Below are 26,690 nucleotides of genomic sequence, written 5' to 3' on the forward strand. Positions count from 1 at the left end.
CATAATAATTAAAAGATAATTTTAAAATATATTGTTTACAATATTTTAGCTATAGAGAGGAGTGAAGAGGGTTAAAGGTCATTGTCAAGTTGTAAATGTTTGCCACTTTATTATCACAAACATTTTTCCTTTTTCGGATTATTGCCTCGACCACCCACTCAGGCTGCTCTTGTCAAAAATATTAGAGTACACGTATATTAGTAACTAATATCCCTATTCCCTCTTATTTGTTTTACAGCTTATGGACCAGAGGATGAGTTTAAAACAGGGAAGACGGATGAAGAAGAGCACCTACTGGACGATGGCCTTTCCCTGGATGGACAAGATGCAGAATTTCTCTTTAACGACGACGAGGACCCGAGAGAGCATTATAGTTGCCAGAACTCTCCACTTAGCAATGGCACTAACCAAGATGCTGGATACGCTTCGCCACTCAGTACCACTAGTGACCAACTGGTGGACCTTAAGACCACTGCTTCCTCCTCCAGCGATCAGGAAAAACTAGAGGAAAAGCTTGGGGAAGGTACTGAGTCGATTAATGGCCTCTCTCTCCAGGACAGTCTGACAAAAATGAAAGCCGTCTATGCAAACTTGATTTCAGATGCCTCCTGGTCCAGTATTGCCCTGGATATGCTTAAAAGTAAACAAGGGAACAATTTGGCAGCTAGCAATGGTAGTGGTAGCAGCTACAAAGGCAGCAATGGGTTTCTGAGTAGTCACAGTTCAAGCAACAGCCATGCAAAGAGCAGATGTAGCGATACCCCAGTCACCACTCACTTAAACAGCAGCAGCACAATTGCAAAAACAGTATCAAGCAACAGCAACACTGGCATCAGCTCTGCAAGCACTGGAGGATTAGCATATGACTGGCATCAGGCAGCTTTGGCTAAAACTCTTCAGCAAAATCCATACCAACTTCTCCCTGAGCCAAGCCTCTTCAGCACAGTGCAGCTTTACAGGCAGAACAACAAACTGTATGGGCCGGTTTTTACTGGGGCCAGCAAATTTCGGTGTAAGGACTGTAGTGCTGCCTATGACACCTTAGTTGGTCTGACTGTGCACATGAACGAGACTGGCCACTACCGCGATGACAACAAGGATCCAGAGGATGATCGAAGCAAAAGGTGGTCCAAGCCGCGCAAGCGTTCTTTGTTGGAGATGGAAGGGAAAGAAGATGCCCAGAAAGTTCTTAAATGCATGTACTGTGGCCACTCTTTTGAATCCTTGCAAGATCTTAGTGTTCACATGATAAAAACAAAACACTATCAGAAAGTGCCTCTAAAAGAACCAATGCCAGCCCTTACCTCGAAACTGGTGCCCCCGACCAAAAAAAGAGCATTTCAGGACCTGATGTCTCCAAGCTCACCAGAGTCTGTGTCTTCGGGTATATTCCTAGGAGACTCTCCAAAAGACCAAAAAGCAGCTAATCCCTACGTCACTCCTAACAATCGATATGGCTACCAAAATGGTGCCAGTTATACCTGGCAGTTTGAGGCACGAAAGGCACAAATTCTCAAATGCATGGAATGTGGAAGCTCCCATGACACACTACAACAGTTGACAGCCCACATGATGGTCACAGGACACTTTCTGAAAGTTACAAATTCAGCCTCTAAAAAAGGCAAGCAGTTAGTTTTAGATCCTGTTATCGAGGAGAAAATTCAGTCAATTCCTTTGCCTCCTACTACGAAACGTCTCCCAGCACCCAATGGTAAGCCACACTCAGACTCTCCATTGCAGCCCTGCAGCCCGGAAGACAGAAGTGAGGAAAAGAGAGATGATGAGACAGTGGAAGAGAAGTTAGAAGTGAGAGAACCTGAGAAAAAAATTAAAGAGGAAAAGGAAGAACCTACTGACAAGCCTGAGAAGCCAGTAAAGACCCAATCTTATCAGTATCTTACAGAAGAGGACTTGGAGGAAACACCTAAAGGTGGCTTAGACATATTAAAGTCTTTGGAAAATACAGTCTCAAGTGCAATCAGCAAGGCCCAAACTGGAGCACCAACATGGGGTGGATACCCCAGCATTCACGCTGCTTATCAGCTCCATGGATCCCTGAAGTCTAATTTGCCCTCTTGTGCATCAGTTCAACCTTTGTTCAGTAGTTCCACTTTAAAGGCAATGTCCTCTGACATGGGTTCCCTGATCCATTCACCAAATAGCCCCTCTCCACCACTTAGCCATAAAAGTAATGTGCTAGCTATGGAGGAGCTGGTGGAAAAAGTGACAAGGAGTGGTTCCACCAATGACGAAAAAGAAGAAAAACCTTGTGAGAGTAAGTGTATGTCTGCAAAGTCACCACTGCAAAATCCCAAGGCCAATGCAGAACCTCTGTCAAAAGTAATGCAAAGCTCTACAGTTGAAATTCCTATTGATCTAAAAGGTAAAGAAGAGCTACCCAAGCCCAAAACAGAAGTAATGATCAAAACTGGGGGTGACTCACCACAAAAAACAGGTAGCAATGGCTGCAGTAGCCTCAGCATTATCACCGATCACTTGTCTGAGCAACCTCTTGTCAGCCCTCTCAGTGCTTTGCAGTCTGTCATGAACAACCATTTGGGCAAAGCTACAAAAGTTCCCCGACCATCTGTGGACCCATTCGCAATGCTTTATAAGATGAGTAGTTATGCCCAGAGTAAGCAAGCAGAGCCTGCAAGTCAACATCGTAACGATGAATATGATCAGCCCATTGACTTAACAAAATCTAAAAGCAGCAGCAATATCAGTTCAGCTAAAGCTAGTCCTACAACACCAAACAATAGTAACACAAATAGTGTCAAAGCAGCTTTTAGAAATTTCTCATCATCATCATCATCTCCACCTCTTCGAGAAAATGCTTTGATGGATATTTCAGACATGGTTAAAAATCTCACAGGCCGTTTAACACCAAAGTCTACTACACCGTCCTCTGTCTCAGAGAAATCCGACATGGATGGCTTTACCTTTGAGGACAGCATGGAGGAGCTGTCTCCTATCCAAAGAAGGAAAGGCCGACAGTCGAACTGGAATCCCCAGCACCTCCTGATTCTTCAGGCTCAGTTTGCTTCTAGTCTTCGAGAGACGCCTGAGGGAAAGTTCATAATTAGTGACTTGGGACCCCAAGAGAGAGTCCACATTTGTAAATTCACTGGTCTCTCCATGACCACTATCTCACATTGGCTGGCCAATGTAAAATACCAGTTAAAGAGGACAGGCGGAACAAAATTTCTCAAGAATATTGATTCCGGCCAACCTCTGTTTTTGTGTACTGACTGTGCTTCTCAGTTCAGGACTCCCTTGTCCTACATTAACCATTTGGAGTCCCACCTGGGATTCACCTTAAAGGATCTCTCCAAGCTTTCCGTAGACTTACTTGAGCAGCAGACAGTTAGCAGAATTGAGGACAAGACGTTTACGTCTTCTGGACTTACTGAAGATGACTCTGGCTCAGCATATCAGTGTAAACTGTGCAACCGGACATTTGTGAGTAAACATGCAATCAAATTGCACCTTTGTAAAACGCACGGGAAGTCGCCAGAGGACCATCTCATCTTTGTGAAAGAACTTGAAAAGTTAGATAAACAGTGAAGTCAGTGATAATATGACATATTTCTGTTGCACTAAATCTCTTAAGTCTCAATCTGTCAACACAGATAGTGCCACAACTCTTAACACAAACATGAGGTTTTATACATTATATTCTAATTCTAATCATTTGGTATGTTTGGAATTAAAAGCGCTTTCAGTGAAGTAGCTCAAAAACAGATTGTAAAGGTTCTGTTTTCACTTACATGACTCTACAGATTGGTGCAACAAACATGGCACTATACAGTCATTGACTGATTGTTGCTTCATCAATGCACTGCATTTTATCTGAGCCTTTCACAGTCTGTTGTTTTGAAAACTGACCCATGCTCTTGTGTTCATCACTGTTTTTGAATGAATATATTTCACCATTACTTGCATATTATTTATGAAGCTGTGCATGTTTTCATGTAAAGCATTGGCTATATTAAGTCTGGTTACATCTTATTCAGAATGACTTAACTGATGTCCCTGTTGAACAAAGTTTGGGAAAAGATGCTGGTCTAAAGTTGGATGGTATTCTAAAATACCATCCAACTTTTCTGCACTTTCAGTGAGTGTGAACCAATGAAAGAAAAATTGATGAAAAAATAAGATCAAGTTTGGTTTTTAAGGCCCTTAATCAAACTATATTATTGTTTGCCATTATACCATAGATATATTACAAATGCCTGTTTTTCCTCAATTAATAAAATATTTTAATGTTCTCTTTTTAACATGTACAGTACTTACTAAGTAGTCCACCAATTTATCATGAAGGAGCTAAGCTTGTAAAGTTAACGAAGTTGAAAATTTAATGTGTAAATAATGAAAAAAAAAAAAAAAAGTATGTTGGCATATCTTGCTACTTACAAGTTCAGTATTATTTGTACTGTGTGCATTTTTACAGTGTTATTTTCTAGACCAGTTCAGGGGTGTGGGTGTAAAGCTACAGAATATTGTTGGACCAAAAATGTCCTTTTTTCAGTGAATTGTTGGTCGCTCAACGTGGTTTATATAAAATGAAGTTAACGGCATCTGATGTGATGACCATGACTGTATATAAGCTTGGAAAAAAAAATTTGCTCTCAAAACTCCCAGGTTTTTGTCATGACCAGTTATTCTAAATGGCATCCTTTTATCCTTAGTTGTAAAATAAACATCATGTCCTGGAATAAACTACAGTGTGCTGTGATTCTTAATGTGACAATCAAATAAACGGCTAAAGTCAATTGGTGGCCCACAGACTATCATCTACCTTCATCTTACTATCTCTAACATTTCTCTGTCACATGAACACATTAAATTGTCTTGTTAAGGATCCATTGTTCCTCCTACACAAATGCCTAAACTATCTAAGCCATGCATTGTCAATTTTGCCTCCAAAACAGTTCACTCTAGGTTTTAAACCTGTCTGGTTTTGTCGCTGTTTCCACCTGTCTACGTCTCAGTCCAACACAGACGGTGTGTATTCAGTTTTCAGACGTTCATTCCTCGTCAATCTGCAGGATACCTTCCAAGGTGACCTTTCCAAGGTCACTTACTTGTGCTCCGTACTGTAGCTATCAGATTGTATCTGTCAACCTGATAATAATGCCTCAAACACTTTGAATCCATCACATCAACTTTATCTACAACAACTTTACACATCCACCTTCTTGAGAATGCGTTTCAGGACATGCTTTCTCTCTTCTCCAAGCATTCTTTTAATGATTGTGATATTGTCTTACTAGGTATGAGTAAATTACCTGTATCAAGGCATACCCAAGCTTTAAAAAGTTACATTTTCAAAACTGCTTAAATGTTCTATTATAACATTACAGTTTAAAGTACATTTACTAAGATGTTAGTGAATGCCAGTCTGACTTTAGCTTTTTTTTTTATCCACGTTAGAACTAAAGTTGAGTTAGCTGATATGCTTAGCTGAAATAGTATATTTTAAAAATACATTTATTTGCTGTTACCTGCTCTTCATCGATCTACATTTTGAGATATAAATAAAACATCCTAATTTCTTTTGAAACAAATACGTTGGGGAAACTTGCAAAGAGCTTTTAATAACTATTCTGCTCCATAATGAGGGTGTTTGGCTACACAGATGAAGACAGTAAAATATGCTCACGGTTTTAAAGCTAAAAACCTGCAGTGTCTTTCCCTTATTCGTTTATTACTATGTTGCCCTGTAAACTGCAGAAGTACAAAACATTCTACCTTTAAACAAATGACTCTAAATTCAGCAGATTCTTGCAATATAATTTTCTTAAGCCTTTTACGACTGTTAAAAATGAATATAAAATTTTGTAAAATGACCTACCGTGTCAGCTGATAGTTTTACTTTTTCTGAGTGGCTGATGTAGAAATTTGTTTGGTTTTTTTCACAAATATCTCTGGCTGAGAGAAAAATGTCTCTAAACAGCCAGGTGTTCACAAAAAGGGTGACTGATTTTAAATGACTGTAAACAAACTCACCTGTCTTCGCCCTCGACAGGTAGGCTTATATCACACAAGATGACATGGAATTAGTGTTGCAGACGACATTATTATATCAGTTAGCTATATTTATTGATGCAATATAATAACTGATTTAGTGTAATTTTGCATTAATATTATGATACTCGTAATAATCATACTTGCCCAACAGATGTATATTAAAAGTTTTAGCATGTTGCAAAAGTTGTGCCATAATAAATCCGACACTTTCTTCTATTTTTAATATTTTTGATACTTTCTAGTTAGAAAATTTGCATAGAACGTAAACAGCGATATTTTTTTTTATTTTTTTTTCTTCAAAGCACCATCTAAAGTAAAATAGCTTAGTGTTCGACATCGTAATAAACATTTCCTTTTTTTTGTATTCTTTACCTTACTTTTCAAGTTGTTAACACTCGAGAGTTCAGCTCCATGGTCAAAAAAAAAAAAGGCTGGTGCTCTGAATTTAAAAGCCAAGTGTCTCCTTTCACTAGTATGACTGGTGTGACTTTATTCAGTTTTTAATAAGGTGAGGTTTTTAAATTTAAGCTGGTGTGAGACACTTAAAATTCAAGCATAATGTTTTGACTTTATAGTAATACACAGGGCTGAGCTTTATAGTTCAGCTAGTGAGACACCTGATAAAAGAGGCCATGACATGTCTCCACTGAAGGTATTTAAGTCGACATGCTCCCACCCCACGCAGCTCTTAAACACTAGCCTGAGGCATTTCTCTCAAGAAACAATGAAGTTCTCGTGCCTTGCAGCATGCTTTTTGTGTCTGGGTGGCAAGGGAAGCTGCTGCAAGACGTACAGAACACTGTATTACTCGTATACAACACGCAGAACGGTAACTCATGACAAACGACGACTAAATAAACAGATAGCTTCTTGATGACATAGATATCTGCATAAAACAATCTAAGATTTAAGAACGACTTCCAGCCCACATTCGCATGGATTTTTATAATACGGCTTCAAAGAGTTGTAGCAAACTTAAATCTTCGTCGAACAACCTTTCAAACATTTTTATTAAAAAACAAATGTATATATGAAAAAATGAGACCCATTTTCTCCAATACCCCCAAATAAAATCAAACGACGTCATCTGTCACATGTTTAATAGAATCTTGGAACAAGACCTGATTTTCAATACAAGAATTCAATTATTTATTTTTGTTAACTTCACATTTCTGTATTTATTACAGGCAACATCTGGCCAGTGACATTTCTGTTAGAAACATGTAGTTGAGTAATCTTATTATAAAGTATTGACTTAAGGTGGTTGAACACTTTTAGAATCTATTTGTAAATAAAGAGTATCTCAAAATATATCATTACAACCCCATTTCACAATTATAAGCCACTTTTTCTTGGTTCATCACTTCCAATCCCAATAAAATACATAGTTTTATGACTATAAAATGATTGAGTTTGTGAGATTCCTGATGGTTATGATCACTTTTGAAATGTGCTTTATAGTTAATCTACATAACTGTGCTTCGGCGTGACCCAACGTGTTGGAAAAACAGTCAAAATGGCTCCTACTGCTACCAAACTGGGTAAAAACTGGATTTCATTTCACTGAGACAGTATGTTACAGTGGTGTATATGTCCAAAACTCTGCAAAGTCCTATACGATCAAATCACACATCAAAGTTAATTTTAAACCTTTAAATAACAATTGACAAAAGAATTACATCTCAAGGTCTTCGTATCGATCCAGGATAGTTTTAGTAAAAGTTATAACCTATATTGCACAGTTGACCTTGCTGTGAGATTCTCATTGATAAATTATATGAGAATGGAAAGTCACAGCTTTTAGACATTACCGCCATGCCTCTATATGTCTCTATTAAGTCACTGCTGTGCTACACAGAATAGCAACAGCTCTAGGAGCCACTGACGGACAGAGAACAGTGAAATATTTAGGCATAAATTCAACATACATTTTCACATTCCTACGGCCTTCTTTGACATTAACCACACACTAAGCAGTTTTGTAGATCCATTATTTTGCATATATTAAAATGTTACTTTTGCTTTTACACAGATGAACTTCAATACAGAAGAAAAAGATTTTTATATATATATATATTCTCATAATTTAGTTGTCATCGCCTCCTGGTATAGCTTATGTAAAGCACTTTGTCTTTTCTTTATGGTATGTGGGGAAAAAAAAGTTCTATAAATACAGACTGATTTAAAGACTGACAGCATACATGTTTTAATTAACAAGCTGTAAATTACCATGTGTAAAATTACAGTACAGCACAATGTTGCAATTTAGTGCATACAATAATAATCCCACTTCTAAGAGAGAGAGAGACATTCTCATTGTTTTTTCGGTGATTTGTGCAAATGTATTAAGATTTTTGGGATTGACAATGAAAATCTGTTTTTGAGGCAAATTTTAAAAATGTTGGAAATTAGGAAAATAACTCCTTGATGCTCTTTTTTTTCAATTTGGAATGGAATCTGCCTAAATTGCTTAATTACAGCTTTACAAAAATAAAAGTGCCACAACTAGCCGACATTTGATTAATCCTGTGTCATACTATTGATCTGACTGCTTTATATTTACGTGTATTTCAGATGCTACAGTCTCTTTAGCAGAACAACTCCTGCACTGTTTCCACATCTGCATCAAGTCACTGCACATTTATGAGTATGTTGCAAATAAATAGCATAGGCATGTTGCTTCATATGCAAGCTCTAAAACAAGTCATCTTGTCACAACAGACACAAAAGCTCCACGTACGGCGGCAGAAGACAGTCAGTCTTTTGTTTGTTCTTGCATGACTCTTGTTTGTGTTTAAAAAATAAATAAATAACCAAAATAAATTGGCTTCGTGTCATCAGCATTATGAGACGCACAGAGACTTACAAGACAGCGGCACAAATCTGATGTTAAAACAAAAGGCTGTTTATGACAAGAGGCGTCACGGCGCAGCCTGTTATCCATTTATAATAATCAACGTGGAGGGTTTGGGGTTACGGTAAGCTGTCCTGGTACTGAGTACAAACATCTGTACATCCATGAAGAACGTGTCAGAGAGGAGCTCATGTTGGTGTAGACAGTACACTGATGTCGACAGCAAGGATTCAGTGAGTTAACCTCTTCCTTTCCTGCTGCTTTTAGGGCCAACGTTCTGCTGATTATGCTGTTGAACAAACATGCATAATACAAGGAAGAGAAAATTTCCTGTGTGAATAAGCAGCTGGTGGAGTCATGTAGTAATTGTTTTATTGTAGAACTAGACACAGGAATGGCAATGTGGAAAAAAGTAGATTTTATGCAAATAAAGTTTTTCTGTTGAGATTTTTGCAAAGCTTTGACCTGCTTGTTCTGATTTTGTTTAAAGGGCAGAATTATGAATTTTTAAGGCATATATTGCTAGAAAATCAAGTAATTATTACTTTTAGTTATAAAAATTCAAACGTAAAAGAAATTTGACGCTATGAAAGTTGTCTTTGTTCTTCTCTTTATGAAACCTTCAACACATCATCACAATGCATTTCTATTATGTTGTTTACAGCCATGCTAAGGACTCAGAAGTACTTCAGCTGATGAACTCATCAGACTGGTGGCTCCATGAGGTGATGCTAATTGCTGCTGGCTAGTCTGAAGGAGGTGTGCACTGTGAGGCGGACTCTCAAAGATGGGGCTTTGTGGAAATGGAAATACACGGCTCTTTGTAAGAGGAAGGGTTTGTTCGTCCCTGAATGGCTGCCACAGGAGATTGAAGAATTTCTCAAACATGCATGACAGCAACACTCCAGGTACGCTGGGATGAGGGGATAGCATTACAACATAAGGCTCAAAAAATGCGATTTTACATAATTGACACATTTAAACAACAATTGGTCTGTGAGAGCTAAAACTGATAGCATAAAAATTTAACTGTGGCCTAAAGTTTGCCAGGGAGACAAAGACAAAGACCAGGGCCTCTACAGTAATGCTGTTTGGACAGATTGGACTGAAATATAATTATTTGGACACCAGAACGTAGCATCTGTTTGGTATAAAGCAGTGGTGTCCAAGGGCCGCTATCGTGCATGTTTTAGTCCTCCCCCTGGTGGTAGTAACGACCTCCACAGCATATCAATGTCCTGCAGCCGCCTGCTAACGAGCCATCGTTTGACCCAGGTGTGTTGGACCAAGGAGCAAACTAAAACATAGAGGATGCCAGCCCTCAAGGATCACGGTTGGACACCTCTGGATTAAAGCTTAACATCCTAGAAATCCACAGTGTAGCAAAGGTGAGTGCTTACTAGCTAAAAGTAACCTGACGATTGTTTTGTTTTCTCAACGCAAAACTAACGTCATGTGATTCTTAAGTGGGGAATTTTCTGGTCGAGCAGAGACTAAGTTGTTTCCCCTAATTTTATCTTTTGTCATAAGAGTTTTTATCTCTAAAACACATCCACATTAAGAAAGTGTACTAGTTTAAATATTGTAATACTGATTGATTAAAACTTTAAAGACGGAAGAGATTTCTTTTAACATCTCCATGTGAAGCTTAAGATTTGCGTGGTGTTCAGATTATGTTGTTGTCTCATTAAGAATTTGTCTTATTGCACATTTTTGCACATATTTCCAACCATTAAAAAGCACAGTTGAGGTAACTGTCTTCAGCATTTAATCTAAAACACTTACCTTGGTCTTGCAGTCATCTTTCCAGTTTCTTGTGGTCCATTCTCTTGAAACGCTCTTATTGTGGAACATGTCAAAATGTTTCACCTCCTGTGTAAATCTAACTTATCATTTCATCACAAATGAACACCTACAGAAGTTGAGGTGTCGATTAGAGCAGAAATAAATCTACCTGAGGTGTCAGACTAATTTCTTCCTGCTGCACTCATCCTGACAGTGAGACAATGTAGCACCTCAAGTTATAGCTTTAAAAAAAAAGAAGAAGAACTCGGTGGCAGTTTTCAAGAGTAGCTGAAGGCTTAAAACCGCCCGAGACGTCTCATCATGGACAGAGGGTTGAGAATCCGATTGCTTGTTGACACGTTCGTCCCTGTTGAGATCTGCGAGCAGTCAAAGGCGTCTTGTAAAGTGTTGTGTTACCTGTCAGGAGAAGAGCCTCGTTTCCGAAGATACAGGCGCCATAATTCATCAGGCCAAGGCGGAAGTGCTTGAAGAATGGAGAAGTGACAAAGTGGATTCTTTTGAGAATAATGATGGCTGCCTTCGTTCTGAATGAATGGAGCGCCTTTTAGGATCTATCAAAGTCTTCCTCCTGGCCCACGGGTGCGAGGTGCTGCACATCACAGTTCTGTTAAACTATCTTTTAAAAAATTGAGATGTTTACAGTGAGTCTCAAAAGTGTCCACACTTTGGTGAACATGCTGGGAGTCTCTGATATGGAATGAGTGTATCATTTTTACAAATGTTCTTATGTAAAGTTGACTTTTATTCTGTAAAATTTTACAGATTAGCTTTATGCTTTTACGACTTATTGCAAATAATCAACTGTTTTTTTAATGTTGTGTTCAGATCATCTTCTCATTAAAGATTCCCAACCTTTTTGCTCTGGAAGTTTACCAGACCAAGAGTGAAGACAGTGAAGACCAAGAGTCAATTTTTGCAGCGGCTGCTGTTTTTGTGCTCATTAACATAAAACTATAATGTTTTTTGTTTAATTGGCGGCACTTTGCACTTTTGTGATGCGGGCCGATCAAGCTGGGTAGTGGCACGCGTATGCTGTGTTGTGAAGCTGTGTTTTGGACCATGCTCTTTCAAGGGACACTTGTGCTCAACGTGAAACACACATGCATATCTAAACGGGGCCTTCTGTCTCCCTTCTGTAATCAGTTTTGTCCATTGAAACACAATTTTCACAATACCATCTTGTTGTTTCAAACCTCAAGAAATTGGAATTTATCATAAAAGACAAATCATCAGAAACACGATTAGAGACATTTAAAAGCTTGTCAGCTATTATATTTACCGTTGAACTCCTGTTATGCCTTTTAAGGCTGTTGAGCAGAGTGTGTGTTATACAGGTTTTGAAATAATTTTACACCTTTTGTTCTTTCTTTTGAGAGATGTCTGTATCATTTCCAATTAGAAACAATCTTTTGGCTAAATAAAAGCAACTTTTAATTTAAATGTAACTTGAGTGTAGGAAATCTTTGCCTTAGATGTCTGGCAGCCTCAACAAAATGATTTATTTTATATAAATTTTTTTTAATGGCCAGTCCAGAAGTGAATCTTACAAGGGCGGTGGACACAGGATGTTGTTTAGACCTGGAACATTTAAATTACTTTTATTAGGCAGAGTGGGCAAATGATGATGAAATTGTATTAAATAAGTCCAGCTATGCAACCAGGTTATTTTTTGCGCTTTCTTCTTGACGAGTAAGTTGAGTTTTCAGTTTTATTGTGAAGAATACATCATGTTATGCAATTCATGATGGTTTAATTTACTTGAAAATCTTTTTATCTTTATTTAAACCACAAAGACTTGTTTCCAACTTCTAAATGCCAGAATGCGTCTGTGAAGACACTTCATGTCCTCAGTGTTTGGACATGTGCTATTTAGCGCCTCAGAAAAAGGAAAAAGGTTACAGTCTCAGCGCTGTGGTTCCTCCCTCAAATTCCTCATTATTCTGAACTATTTCTGTTTTTTTTTTTCTTCTTCTTTTTCTAGTTGCCTGGTTTGAATGTCAAATGTCGTATTTATTTCATCCGGCGCTGGCTCGAGGAACTACTGTCATGTGGTTGGGATTCAGACTCTCGGACAGTGTGACGAGTCTCATTCACATTCTGTCCAAACCTGACATCATTTGCATGAGAATAAGCCCAAACTCTGCAAACGTGACACGTCCCAGACAGGGGATCACAACTTGGCTGTCATATTAGGCCGGTAAATTCAGGTGACATGGATCCTGTGTCCTCATCTGGGCCAACCTGACAGTGGTTCATGTTCCCCCACTGTCTTTTTGTGCAGGGCTTTGTGAGTGAGCTGGAAGGGGGGGTTGCTTTTAATCAGCATGACGAAACCTGCCACCCCCCTGCACACACATGCATACAGGAGAGTGGGCATATGCTGAGGGGGCAGTGGGCTGGCCGTTATGCCATCATTAGTCCAAACCTACACGGCAAGCTTCTGACACATGTCGAAGGAGCTTCATTCGACCTACAGAAGGCGCATACGCATTATGCAAAGGCAGCAGTGTCTATGAGCAGCACGACTGTCACTGCTTGAAGAACTGAGAGTAGGAGCAGGGGGACTGGGGGTAAGAGAGAGTGGAGGAACAGGAGCGAGACAAGCTGCAAATCAATAAGAGAAACAGAGGAAGTCATGATTACCTGAATAAATATATTAGTCTGTGAAGGAAGACGGAGAAAAACGAGTTCATTATGAAGCTTTTTTTTTTTTTGCTCTACACTCAAATCGAGGGCTTTGATGTTCCGGTTTTCAGGAGACCACAGTGTTTCTTCTTCACCTGTGCCTTCTGGCATTTTAATGACTTACTCTGAGTTGGACTTGGTTCAGTTTAGACACTGTGGGGGAATGTGTCATTACTGATCAAGTTCTGCAGTGCTGTCATGGCAGTGTGGTGGACTACATCCTTCCTACCTGCTTAGACCACTAAAGGCCTCACAGTGTGTGAGTTATTTGAAGCTTGAGTTCTGGATTTTAGTCTGTGGTAGATCTACGAAGATAGATTGTTCAGTCTAAATGTGGTCAGTCTAATAGTGTATACGGGTCTTTCTATACATGCCACGAGTTAATGCATGTTAATCACAGTGTTCATGTCATTCACTTCCTCGCTTTAACCTGCACTGTGTCATGTTTGGAGGATTTTCTTCTCACTTTCACTAAAAGGATTTTTAAGGTTGTTAAATAAACTAAAAATATTTATAATTTTTAATCTTACATTTTTGTTATGTGTATATATATATTGTTTTTTAGTTTAGATATCATACAAATATTTAAAATGTCTTTCTGCTGCCATCAATTTATTTTAAAAAAAGGGTAAACAGGATCCAGAACTCTGTAAAGTTGAGTCTTTACCATCATTTTGGAATTTATTTAAGAGGAACTAGTAACCCACTTTATTCACCCAAAGTGATGGGTGAAGTCATTTTTGCAAGTTCAAGGAGGAAATCCTGCTTTCATTGCCCACGTCAATACGATGATGTAGCACCAGACACTGCCAGTCCTTTGTCACTTGGGCACTGCAATCTTTCTATGTCAGTCGCCAGGAATAAGGACTGAGATTCAGTTTTTCCAATAAAGCTAAATGCACATGGTCCAATAGCTCATGAATATGAATATACTTATAAATAGACAAGATGAGGAGGCGGATGAATGTTGGCCTGTCACTTTTGTCTTGCCTAACATCTCCACTGAGGGTGAGCCATGTCCTGGATCTGTTAACACAACCGGCTCCCTGGAAAAGCCCGAAGAGGCTTCCCTCTTTTCGTCTTTTGCTACTCAGTTAAGGACACCGCAGCACGATGTATTAGTGTTTTATTTTTTCCTGCCCCAAAAGTAAGCCACTATCATTAGGATGAGTTTGACATCTCATTAATTAACAGTTATCCAACAATCATGATCACAGTAGGAGTGAGAGTGACAGAGGAATGACAGGAGGGCGGTGGAGGAGCTGTGAGACGGAGACAAGTGTGGACTTTGTGCAAAACTGCATTAATATGATGAGTTAGTTAAATGAGCCAAACACACCCAAACAGCTGTTTTCACAGAAAGGGGCAACTGTATCTGAGTAGATCTAATCTGAGACCATTAGCAGTCGACTATAGAGATGTTTATCACGTTACGTAAGGCCTGATGCTGCTAAAAGCACAGCACTGTTGAACAAATTAGTACAGTGCATACACATTCTTAGATTAAAATAGTTCCCATTTACAGTGCTGTGAAAAAGTATTTGCCCTTTGCAAAATTCCTCAGTTTTTGCTTTATTGCCACAATTACATTTTTCAGGTCATCGTAGAAATTCCAATATCCGGCAAAATGATTATAGAGGGGAAAAAAAGATAATAAAACCAACCTGACCTGATGTGAAAAAGTAAATTTCCTTACACCTAGTCACTGATCGTGCCACTCTTGGCTGCAGCAGCCAATATTAAGTTTTTATAATTGCTAATAAGTCTTTTTATCTTGTGGAATGACTTGTCAATGTCATTTGTAGAATTGAATCCATTCATCAATCACAAACGTCACTTTGAGTATGAACAAACTGCTTAAGGTAAGGTCACTGCTTGTCAAGTAAGTTTAAGCACTGGTTTATGGATTATTTCATAGATGTTGGCCAGTCTTTTTACCAAAGCTGGATCATGAACACTGATCTTAACTGAGCCAAATAACAACTGGAGGGCCTTAAATTTATGCCCTGGGTTTTTTGTTTTTTCTTGTTTTGTTTTTTTTGCAACCTTCTCACTAAGCCATGAACGTACTTTTAGAGTAATTTTGGTAGGCAGGCCACTCCAGTAAACCTCCACATCAGCTGTGTGTTTCTCCATCCAGGATATTGGCTTTCTCTCTGGTTCTCTGGTGTTCCAAACCTTTAAAAATTCCTTTGACTTTGAGTTTCATCTGTTCCTGATTTTTGTTTGGGTTCAGGGCACAATGTGTTCCTTCAGACCTTTTAACCCTCTATTAAATGTTAAAAGGGTTCTATCAAAGTGAATTCCTGATGGGTGTAGCTATTGAAATTGATCAAAGCTTTCCAAGAAAATGTGTTTAATTGTGATTTAATAAGACGACATATCTATTTTTAAATTTGTATAGTCTGTTTGTGTGGCTTCCCCCCCTCTGAGTGTGTGAAATAATTTAAAGGTTAATTTTTGTGTTACTTTGTATTTAAAATTTTTTATTTGTTTAATCTTAAACATTTATCTCTGAAAAATAAACTAAAACGGAAGAGTGCTCCTACTTTTTTCTTTTTTTCCTACTTCACTGAACAGAATTGGGAACCTGTAGTAGAATTTACTTCAAATGTGCCTCCAAAAGTAGACCTTCTTTTATTTTATCTCATGTTTATTCAAAAACAAATCTCCATGGTAAATTAATATGCACAATAACAGCCAGAAGACAAATAATACCACCTTAAACTGGGCTTAAGGAAGCAACCTGCACTCTGCTACTTTGTAGGCGCACCAACTATAGTAGTAAAACAGTGTCACTTAAATAAGAGGAATGTTATTTTAGTTTCCACATCGGAACAAGCTAGTTTTTCAATCTTGTAAGGGAGGCAAAGTGTAATAGCCTTCTATCAGCCAGTTGATTGGCAGTGTACAGCAATGTGTGGGGAAGGGTCAATGCTGCATTACTCCATGCTCCATAAAGTCATAAATCACTCCGGCACTTTGCCTTGCTTCTTATTGAAATGACCTTAAACTGTAAGTATGATGGAAATATTTGATGGTTTTAAATCCAAGTGTTTAAAATACCATAACTGACTACAGTACTTGCTGCTGTTCTCAGTTAAAGATGTACATATTTTTAAGCTTGCATTTTAAATCCTAACTTCAATTTAGCCCAGTGTGCTAATGGAAAGGCCAGATGCCTATCATTTAGTGATCGAAGATGGAGACAGTGTATGTATATTATGTTGGAAAAAGTAAATACTTTATCTTGGCTTTATTTGATGCTCAGTCTCATTAGATGTTTATCTAACAAACATAATTAAATTGTAATTCCATGTTTTAGCAAATAGATATTGGGCTTCACCACTATTGGTAAATGATTTTTGTGAAAATTTTGGTTTAAACTTGTTTGACTACTTGAAGTGCTAAAACTGGGAGTTTATTGTGAATTTACCTGTTGTTGCGTGATTTGAAGCCTCCGTTTCAGGCTGTCTTTTAGGGAATCTACACGCGCAGCTCTTGTCATACCTTTCTAACACACAATGCAAAAGCGCCGCACTGCTTTGTTTGTCAAGATCCCCACCAAACTCAGTTCTCCAGCTCCCAGTTTAACTCCCACACTGTCACTATCCGGCTCGCCTCTCCACAGCCGTGGGAGTATTAACGCATGACATCTACAATGGCCCTAACACAACACGCCGAGATTGAGTTCCTCATGCTGCCTTGTGCGCGTCACTTCTTACCTTCACTCCGAGTTAAGCCAACACCGCGGCTGGGAAAGAGATGTGACAAAACCAGGGGGAAGGGAAGTGGGAAAATAAGGCAGAGCCAAAGCCGATCTGCCACTCAGCTGCGGGCGTTTTGACAATCATAGGCTGTCATCACTTTCTGATCAGACCTGTCAGCAAGAAATGCGGCGACACGACAGCACTGCTGCGGAAGGAACATCCGCCTGCCCACCTCTCCCTTTCCCATCCCCACCAGCCCTCCTTACTGCACACAGATATTCAGAGTTGTGTTATTTATGTACACACATATCACAAACAGACATGCAAACACATCAGATATGTCAGAAAAGGGGAATAAAACAGGTTTGGTAGCATGCTATAGAGTCAATTAGCTGCGCTCTACCGAGACAGGGAGAGTCCAAAAAAGGCAGCATGCAGTGAATTCTTAGACTGATGGATGAGGAAGTTAAAGTCCTTCAGAAAAACCTGGATGAATCATTTTAAGTCTGTCTGAATGTATAAGTAAGATTCTGGTCAAACTATGGCTCTTGTCTCCCTCCAAAAAAAAAAATTATAGATTAAGACAAACAAAATCAAAAGCACAGCGTCTGTTGCTAAAAAAGAAAAAATTAAATAAAAACTATGGCAACCGAGAAACAAAATGGAGCCAAAACTGTGAGAGTCCCATTCAACAGATCCAATTATTATTCTTTGTCCAAACAGAGAAAAACAAGAAACAGAGAGATGAAATAACATCTGTCATGTCATCTGAGCCTGACTGCCAGTCAGAGGAGCCAAGCTGCCATCTGCGGGAGTGATGGAAATAGAAGGGGATCTTAAAAGCATTTTTTGTTTGAATTATTTAAAGACACAAAGTGGTGGGAGGATAGCTTCTCACTTGCTTCCACAATTTTGAGAAAAGTCAGTCGGTTTTTCTTTCTATTGTAGTTGGATATCATTTTAATCTGAGATGGTTTGAACAAATGCAGCCCCATGGGGTGGAGTTGTCTACGGTAGACTACATCATCTTTTCATAAGATGACAGTCTGATTGTGTTTTTGTCAAAACAAATTTTCAAAAGCACCACTAGAGTAAAAACACATGACTGATACTCATCTAACTCTGTTAGCTCATCCATCCAACATCCTGGGGGATCCCAAGGTGTCGTCCAAAGTGAAAGTATCTATGAAGCTTAAAATTAAGTTTTCCTGATCAGATGCTTGAAGCATCTAAATTGTGACTCTACTCTAAATCCTCTATTGATCTTCACTCTAAGGTTCAGTCCTGTCACCCCAATGGGTAAAATTTGTTTCACCATTTTTCATCTGGGATCTTTCTGTCTTGATCCATATCTGATAATCGCAAGTGAGGATTGGGAAATGGAAGAACCATCTTTAGTTTTTGCTACAGCAATGCTCACATTACCACACTCAAGGTTTCAATCTGGAAATACATTTCTAGTTCCTTCCTACACCCAATGATGAACAATAGACCAAGAAACTTCAACTTGAGGCAGAGATTGATCCCCAGTTGTGAGAGTGTAATTCAAGCACGCTGTGGGTCTTTGCATAAAGAAAAGCAATGGATGCATATTATCCACAGTAGGTAAGGGTAAGACCTTTGATTTCTCAAAGTAGGCACCCTAATTTCTAATTCTATTCAATTGGATCCTTGTCACAAATGCTATAAGCATGTCAGTGACAATGAGATTAAACCTGATATTCCTGAAAAACATCCCTGGCTCTCCACAGTCCATCAGCAACCCCCACAAAATTCCTCAAGGAATATGGCTGTAAACCTTCTCCTGGTCCACAAAAGCGCTGGTGGAGTGGACTACCGAACTCTCAGAACCCCCTCAGCACTTCAGTGAGGATAAAGATTCAGTCAAATTTTTCTCAGCAAAGATAAAAGCCACACCTCTCCACCTGGATCCAAAATGTAATAATTGGTCAGAGCCAAATGTCTTACACCCTAAAGCAAGTGTTATTCTTTAATAGTTGAAGGATGGTCCTTGGTCACCCTTTCCAAAGATTAAGTTCAAGATGAGGTGTGTCCAAGATCTCCAGTGTAACTTTGTAGAGTCATGTCTACCACAATATCTCCACAAAGTCAAGAACCTTCTTCATCTTGAGATGAATTTGCTGAAATGTTAAAAATTTCAGCAAATTTTCCCATGGTAATAGACATAACTTCACTTGAGTTCTCAGATTCTGCCTACCTTGGACATGATGATGAGGTTGAGGAGATCTTCAAAGTGCTCATTACAATATTTGGCAACATTGTCTGGGTTTGCAGATCCCTCCAATGCCATACACAGTTTGGGATGGTTCCTGTTTATTGTGAAGCACTTTGGTCAGCTGATGTAGCTGTAAATGCACTATATAAATAAACTTTAACTTTATTTAACTTCACTGTTTTCCAAATAGTTCCACGAACTATTTGGGATTGACTGATTGGCTTTCTGGTTTATAAACGTTTTCTTTGTTTTGCAGTGATCACAATCACTTTTTGATCATTAGTTTTGTAAATTGTTGATCAAAAGTATAATTTGGCAAAGACAAAAGCATTAATTATAATGTTCTTTCACTGTTAAACCTCCAGCTCTGTAAACACTGTTTGTATTCGTCGGTTTTGCGGTGCATATCAATTTAACGGACAAAGCGTCTGCCAAAACTAAGTGGTGTTTTCTTCAAAGCTGTGATGACTCAAAGGGCATCTGTGTCCAACAGTTCTGTTCAATAACTGTACATCTGTCACTGCTGCGGATTACGTACGAGACAGCTGGACCGACAGCTGTCAGTTTCAACCCTGTGATGTTAAGAAATGTCTGTCTGAAATCAAATGAATTTGATCACTTTTGAAACTGTGCTTCTGCACTGTGACTTTCTATGCAACTGTCATAATCTGTTAAGTTACTAAGCTGAAGTGTACGGCTGATCTTAAAAATGAACTTCCAGGATAATATAAACTTGGACCAAATATGAGCCAAAATTATTTGTACTTCAAGCTTTCAATCCTTGCACAATAAAATTTCTGAGGGAATAAAGTTTGTTAGCCTCCCACGTGGGCCGTGTTGGGATAAGCAGGTATAAGCAATGGATAGATAGAGGGATATGATTCTGTTCTTGCAGATTGGTCTTGAAATTTGAAGCGGTTGTGATTTCTACCATGCCAAATGCTGAAATGGGAAGAATCTATGAGGAGTACAAATTAAATGTCCAACCACAAATAACGTTGTTTTTTGCACCTGAAGGGACAAATGTCTGTGTTTTGCAGTCTATTTTAGACCCTTTTGCATGACTAGCTTGTTTAAGAATTAGAAATATAAGCTTCTTATCGATTGAAATTACATAACTTTGACTCTGGCTAATCAGGGAAAAGTTACCCTAATAAAATGAATGCATATTAATATACTACTGTTGGAGGTTAATTTTCCAACAGTTTGTTTCATAAGTGTAGAGTTCTCACTGATTTACACATCTGTTTGTATCTGAACACAAGGCACAGCATGTCTAGGTAGTTTAGTTCTATGCGGAAGCAACTTTCATCGAGCAGATACTAATTTGTTTGTCCTCATCAAGCTGCGAGTCACCAGAGCAGAGGCAGGAGTGGATGGTCAAATTGTGTCACAGGTAAGGCAATGTCAACAAACCTCCCTCTAGTTTCTGTCACCCTCTGAAGCAACCTAAAAGGGGAAAAAAAAAAAAAAAATAAAACTAAACAGAACAGCAATACAACTTGCTGCTATGATCTAAATCAGAGACTCACAAGCTTTTGTCTCGTTCTTTTGTTTGTTTTTGTTCCTGGCGCTAACAGCAAAACAAACAAGCAATCACAGCTCCCACAACCTCGCGGCTGACTGTTAGCCTTCATTTCGTTCCTTCTTCATTCCTCTTCCTCCCACTCAAACGTCTCTCTGACACGCATCAAGCCTCGCGCTGTTTGATGATCCCCGAGTTAAGTGCTCGGCGGCAGCTGAGGACGTTTTGTTTGCGGCGTCTCGCTGTGTCAAGGTGCTCGCGGATATTAAGTGTTTGCTACGCGGAGACTAATTAAAAAAAAAAAAAAAGAAGGTGCATTTCAAAAAGCGGTAAATGAATATGCAAATATTGTGAGTCTGTGCCTCCTCTTCTGAAGTGGTGATAACAATGTGGCTCTAAGCTCTTCTCTTAACTGTAATTTTCTTGATCCTCCGTGACAAACAAACAGAAACGATAATCCTATTATTTATTTTTTTTAATGGCACAGTTTTGTTTTCTCAAGGCAGCTGACGAGAGCGAGCTTGTTTTTATGTTCTGTTTTCTTCACCACCACTGACACAACTTGAAATCAATTTCATCCCTTTCTGTTTCTGTATATATGTTTTGGGGTTTTTTTGTTTTGTTTTGTTTTTTTGTTGTTGTTTAAAGAGAGAGAAATTCACTCTTTGTCTTCATTCTGTGATGTGTGCACTTGCACCGGACAAATAAGGGGAGCACAGTGTTCTCCTTCAGGGCAGAATTTCCTCTAAGTAGCTTAGCATCACAGTAGGTTATTTACTGCCATTTTTCTTTCTTGTTCTGACAAAGATATGCCCATTTGTTTTGGAAGGCTTTTGCTAACCTTGACATTTAAAGTATTTTGTTTGTTTTTTGTTTTTTTTAAATAAAGCGTGTAAGTATCTTAGAGAAATTGTTTCGGGGGATTTATTCACACACTGCACTTTGCTTTATTGGAATCATACATAGCAAGGATTCTGTTTAGAGCAGACAAGAAAGTCAAACCGAATATAACTCAGGCTGTGTAACACTTTGCGGTCAGGAATATGTAACATGCATCAGCAGCTTGGTAATATGTATTGCTTTTGAACATGTCTTGGCAGTAAAGGTTCTGCTAATGCAGGACAACTGCACTGTCTGAGAAACCGGTTCTGCTCGCTCCCTTTAGGGGTCGCTACAGCAGATCATCTGGCCTCATCTCAGCCTGTCTCTAGTATCCTCCTCTAAACACATTCATCCATGAACCTTCTGTTGTTTCTTTTCCTCCGTATGGACTGCTCAATATTTAACATCCTGTGTCCAATATGTACACTATCTTTCCTCTGCACATGTACAAACCACCTTGCCTCTCCCAACTGTGTGAGGCCTCAACTATCTCATAAAAATACACATTTATTATCATTTCATAGAAGATTTACATAAAAACCATCTCCAGGTCAGACTACTTTTTATGCCAAATTCTTTATAAATTACATTTGCCATTTGTTTAGAGATAATTTGTCACTGGCAAATTATCTCTAAACCAGAGGGATATTTATAGGAAGGTAAATTCAGAAGTAATGCATCATTTCTTCATGTTGTCTATACCTGCTTACTGTTGCAGGATCCCCTGTAGCGCTGGTGTCCGTTTCCACCAGTCATTGACCAAGAGTCGGGGTCCCAGTCCATCACAGGACAACAGAGTGCACAAAAAACACTAAAGTGCTACCAACTGCTTCACCGCTGATCTCAGCTCTAATATTGTAAACAGAAATAATCCTAAACGCATAGATAGCTCCTGTAGCGTCTTTATTGAAAGGCTCCATCCAAGACAGAGACACTGTTAAACAAAGAAACACCAGGTTAGAGGCACGTACAGAAAAGAAACACAAATAAAAAATACAGTCAGATCCATAAAGATGGTTAATCTCTTTTTATTTATTTATTTTTTTTATTAACCCCTTAACATGCAGCGAAATGCCCTCATGACGTTTTCCAGGGTTAAGGCTTAAAATACAAATGCTAACAATTGTCACTATCCTGGAATGTTTGGGTTATAGTTCGTCTTTGTACTCTCTGATTTCTTTGTCTTGTTGTATTCTACTCAGTTCATTGTGTTTATTATTGTTAAAAAGCTGTTACACATAAGTGTATTCCTTTGTATTTATTTTCTTAGTCTATTCTTGCGTTCTGCTCCTGTTACATTTGACCATATTTTCTTAGATTATTACCAGGCATTCCCCTTTTGATTTCAGTTTTTTTGGTTCAGCACCTCCTCTGTGCTAATTAGTCTTCTCTCCTCAGTTCCTCTGCTTTCCTCCAGCCACAGCTGTACCACATTTCCCCTGATTAGCTGATCTGGTTCTTTGTCTCTCTCCGCCCTGCGTCTTTATGTAAGCTCCTCGTTTTTCATTGTTGTTCACTGGTCCTTGTGTTGCCCTGCTGATGTTTCTGAACCCGTTTTTCTTTGGTTTTTTTTTCCCTTTAGTTCTTTGAGTCATTCTTTTCACTTTTACTTTAGACTGTTTCTGCACTTGGGCCTTATATACACCTAATCATGAGAACAATTTTGTTTACATAAGGAGTTAAAATAAAAAGAACAGAACCAGAGTAAGTTCTTCCGATCAGACTTTACTTGGTTGAACATGCCAGGAAACGTTATAGACCCTAAGCAAATACAGCATCATTCTGCAAAATTGCACATTAAAATTTAGAAAACTTCTGGGAATGCTTTGAAACAGCCAGTGTTTCTGTAGGAAAGTATACATCTGATAGGATTCTGACAGTCACCTTTGGACCTACCGGGTTTGTACAAATGGCTCTTCGTCTTTGGATTCGTGTCAGATGCTTGCAGATGCTCTGACATATGACACCACATCCAGAGGTCGGCCTCCGTGTCTTTTCTGACAGCTGCTGATATTCAGGACAGTTGTAGTTCGTAGCATCCAAATGGTTAAAGGAGCCGGGATGAGTAGCGAGTATCTTTAAAATTTTTGAGTAACAAAGCAGTGTAAATTTGTGCATTAAATCAAAACTTAAACTGAGATTTAATTTTATGGCTGTGTTAAAAGTTGCAGCAGGTTTGACAGCTTCTTCAGGTATTAGTAACTTTTTGTACTTAAAAAAATGCATTAAGCTCAAATTTAAGAGCTAAAAGTGCAAAATATGCAGAATGTGTTGGCTTGACACATTGAAGAAACAATTTTGGCACGGCTGCCAATTTACTCTGACGACAACCTATGGCACATTCATTTCCCTAACTAATACCTGAAATAAATGCCTTACTCCTCTTGAACCTCAAAGGCTTATAAGCATTATTATATTATTTCCCATACTGTGTTCTGTAATCAGTAAATGGCGGTGTTTAAGAAAACGAATCAAATTGAGTGCTTATGAACACAATTGTAGGAGTTTATTAAAAAAAAAAAAAGAGAAGAAACCTCCTGTTGAAATGAAGAAAAGTCAACATGTAATTATTGTGGAAGTGTTTGTTTGAATCTTAGTCGACAGAAGTATTTAAGAGTCTGAGCCAAATCCTTATGCAGTCTCCCTTGAACCCGACAGAAGACACCGAGACCCCTTTAATCTTGGCGGTAATGCACTGACAAGCCCTTCTGACGCACCTTTCATTTGAAATGTTTTAATGTCTCTTCACATTCTGCTCTTGTCGTCCTTCTTTTTTTCTCTCTCTCTCTCTCTCTGTGGCTTCTTCCCTCTCTTCCACCTTCTCTTTGGAGGTATGGCGTTGTCAAGCGTATTACAGGAGGTGGGGGGGAGAGAAGGTGCTTGAACTAACTTCTGGGGAACATCAGTCCAACTTTAATCAGAATTTCTTCAGCTTTATGGAGAGGTTCATTTATTAAAGTGATGGCATTTGCAGAAAACTGCTTTAGCACCTTGAATTCCCAGAGGACGGCAGAGCGAGTCACTCCAAGTTTTCCTCTATTAGAAGCGTTCAGCATGGTTGCAGTATAAGAAAAGCAGCTTCCTCATGACTCACTGCGAGCCAAACAGAAAGAGATGCAAGAAATACCTCTGCTGTATTTTAGTATCTTGATTTTGGTTTATAGCAAAAATAGCCAATAATTTATTGCATCATGACTTTTTGCATATGTGCACATAGATCTTTGACTATTCTCGTTTTATTCAGTAAGGATTTAAAGCATATTTTATTCCCCTGTTGATGCCTTATAATGATATTAGACATTATCAGCTGTGAGCCTTAATCTCCTGCATTTGTTAATTGGGCCTTCTTAACTGTCTGATGTTTCAGGCTCCTGTAAGAGGATTGAAATGCTTCACAAACTGCACATTTGAGACTGATTTGTCTCAAACTAGACGGGAGAAAGATTTTTGAGGTTTGTTTGGGAGGTATGAGACGAGATGGCATCAAGACTGCTCAGCTCCCTACTGTGTCCACCACGGGGGTCCGCCGCTTACCATATGGACAGGGATTTAGATGTTTTACGGAGATATTTTTGGATTCCTTGTTTAATCTAAAGTTCATCACTGTTTCTGTTTCTACATAAAAGAGAACACAAATCTGCAGGATGGGCAGAAAGAGACCAGTGGACCAAGAAAAGTGGAAACTGCAAACCTGCCTTCTATTAACACAGATTTATCTATAAAAGCTGTATTTTTTATTTTTTTTTCATTCCGAGGCATTAGATTTGCACGTATATTTGGAGCTGCATTTTAATTTTCAAGTAGAGAATGACATGAAAGCTTAATTACCAAGTCACCACCAGCTGACTGGTCACTTAAAGAGAACATGAGTCTCTAGAGGAGCTGCTTAAATTTGTAGCTCAGGTAGGCGTCTGTCATCTATAAATTTCACTAAACCCCACTAGTGGCAAGAAGAACAGCATTGTTGAAAGAAGTCCTGTTTGCAGTTCGCCTCATGCCATGTTGGCTACATAGCCAGTGTAAATGTTGGACGGCGTGAACAATGAAACCATAGTCGAACTTCTTGGCATGCATGAAGACACTATTTATGGAGTGAATCTACACTATACGTCACTGTTACACCACATCTTTTTGTCATCAGTGTAAAGTGATTTGCTTAGAGGGAGGAAAGTCACCTTCAAGGAGGGCAATGACCCCAAAACATATAGTCATGTTTTTGGGTCAAACACCCAACTGAGTTTGAGCAATTATGGGATAAATAAATCTGTAGACGTTCGAAATCTGTAAAGACTCGAAGGTGGAACTGCAGATCCTAAAACTCACACAACTCCGTCTGAAACTATTGGCATTTCTTCATCGTTGAAAGAAATCACATTCTTCAGAAGCAGTTTATTGCTAAAAACTTGAAAAATAAATGATGGGGGGCAGGGGGGGGAAGTGCAGTTTAAAAGCATTTGAGTTTACCAAATTAAATATTTTTAGGGTTCTTACAACTTGAAGTTGTAAGAGTTAATGTGAAAATAGAGCGTGTTTTTTAGTCCCGATGCGAGCATCGAAATATTTAATCCCTTATTTGTGCAGAGATTATTTTTTGAGACTCATTGTCTCATTTACAAGAGTCCTGTCAGTTACATCATTAAAACAATAACGCCATCTGCTTAACACTTAGAAAATTCAATAGAAATGATTGTAAGCAAAGCAGCTTTGAGTTCATTCTCAATGACCAGTCTGTTTTCTTCTGTTTTCTGTGTTTTATTTTAATGTAGGCCTCTGATGAGAAGTCACACTCACTCACAGAGAAGTGTGGAGCTGAATGGGAAAGTAGCAAGGAAAGGATACTGGCACATCACAGCGAATCACTAGAAGAACGAGAGGTTAACCTCTAAAAAACGTCTGGTCACACGATGCCTTCTGAAGGTATTGTTCACACAGTTGTCATTTCTTAGTTTCTCATTGAAT

The 26,690-nt window shown here is 38.8% G+C and overlaps 1 protein-coding gene and 1 long non-coding RNA gene across 14 annotated transcripts in view; both read left to right on the top strand.

Annotated features, from left to right (window-relative positions):
* LOC122844176 (teashirt homolog 1-like) overlaps positions 1-4,722 on the top strand; it is a 168,103-nt gene extending 163,381 nt beyond the window's left edge. For all 10 annotated transcript variants that reach the window (XM_044139389.1, XM_044139395.1, XM_044139398.1 and 7 more), the window contains one exon: positions 239-4,722. In XM_044139389.1, the coding sequence (XP_043995324.1) occupies positions 239-3,567 (3,329 nt within the window). In that variant the 3' untranslated portion in view covers positions 3,568-4,722. The remainder of the gene's footprint in view (positions 1-238) is intronic.
* A 4,994-nt stretch (positions 4,723-9,716) lies between these two features.
* The window catches only part of LOC122844181, a 45,005-nt gene continuing 28,031 nt past the window's right edge, over positions 9,717-26,690 (top strand). For 3 of the 4 annotated variants that reach the window (XR_006372825.1, XR_006372827.1, XR_006372826.1), the window contains exon 1: positions 10,075-10,275. This is a non-coding gene — a long non-coding RNA (uncharacterized LOC122844181). Of the gene's footprint in view, positions 9,796-10,074; positions 10,276-26,690 lie in introns of those variants that run through there. The other variant, XR_006372824.1, reaches the window with a different exon arrangement.

Source organism: Gambusia affinis, linkage group LG14, assembly GCF_019740435.1.
Source record: "Gambusia affinis linkage group LG14, SWU_Gaff_1.0, whole genome shotgun sequence".
Classification (NCBI taxonomy): Eukaryota; Metazoa; Chordata; class Actinopteri; order Cyprinodontiformes; family Poeciliidae; genus Gambusia; species Gambusia affinis.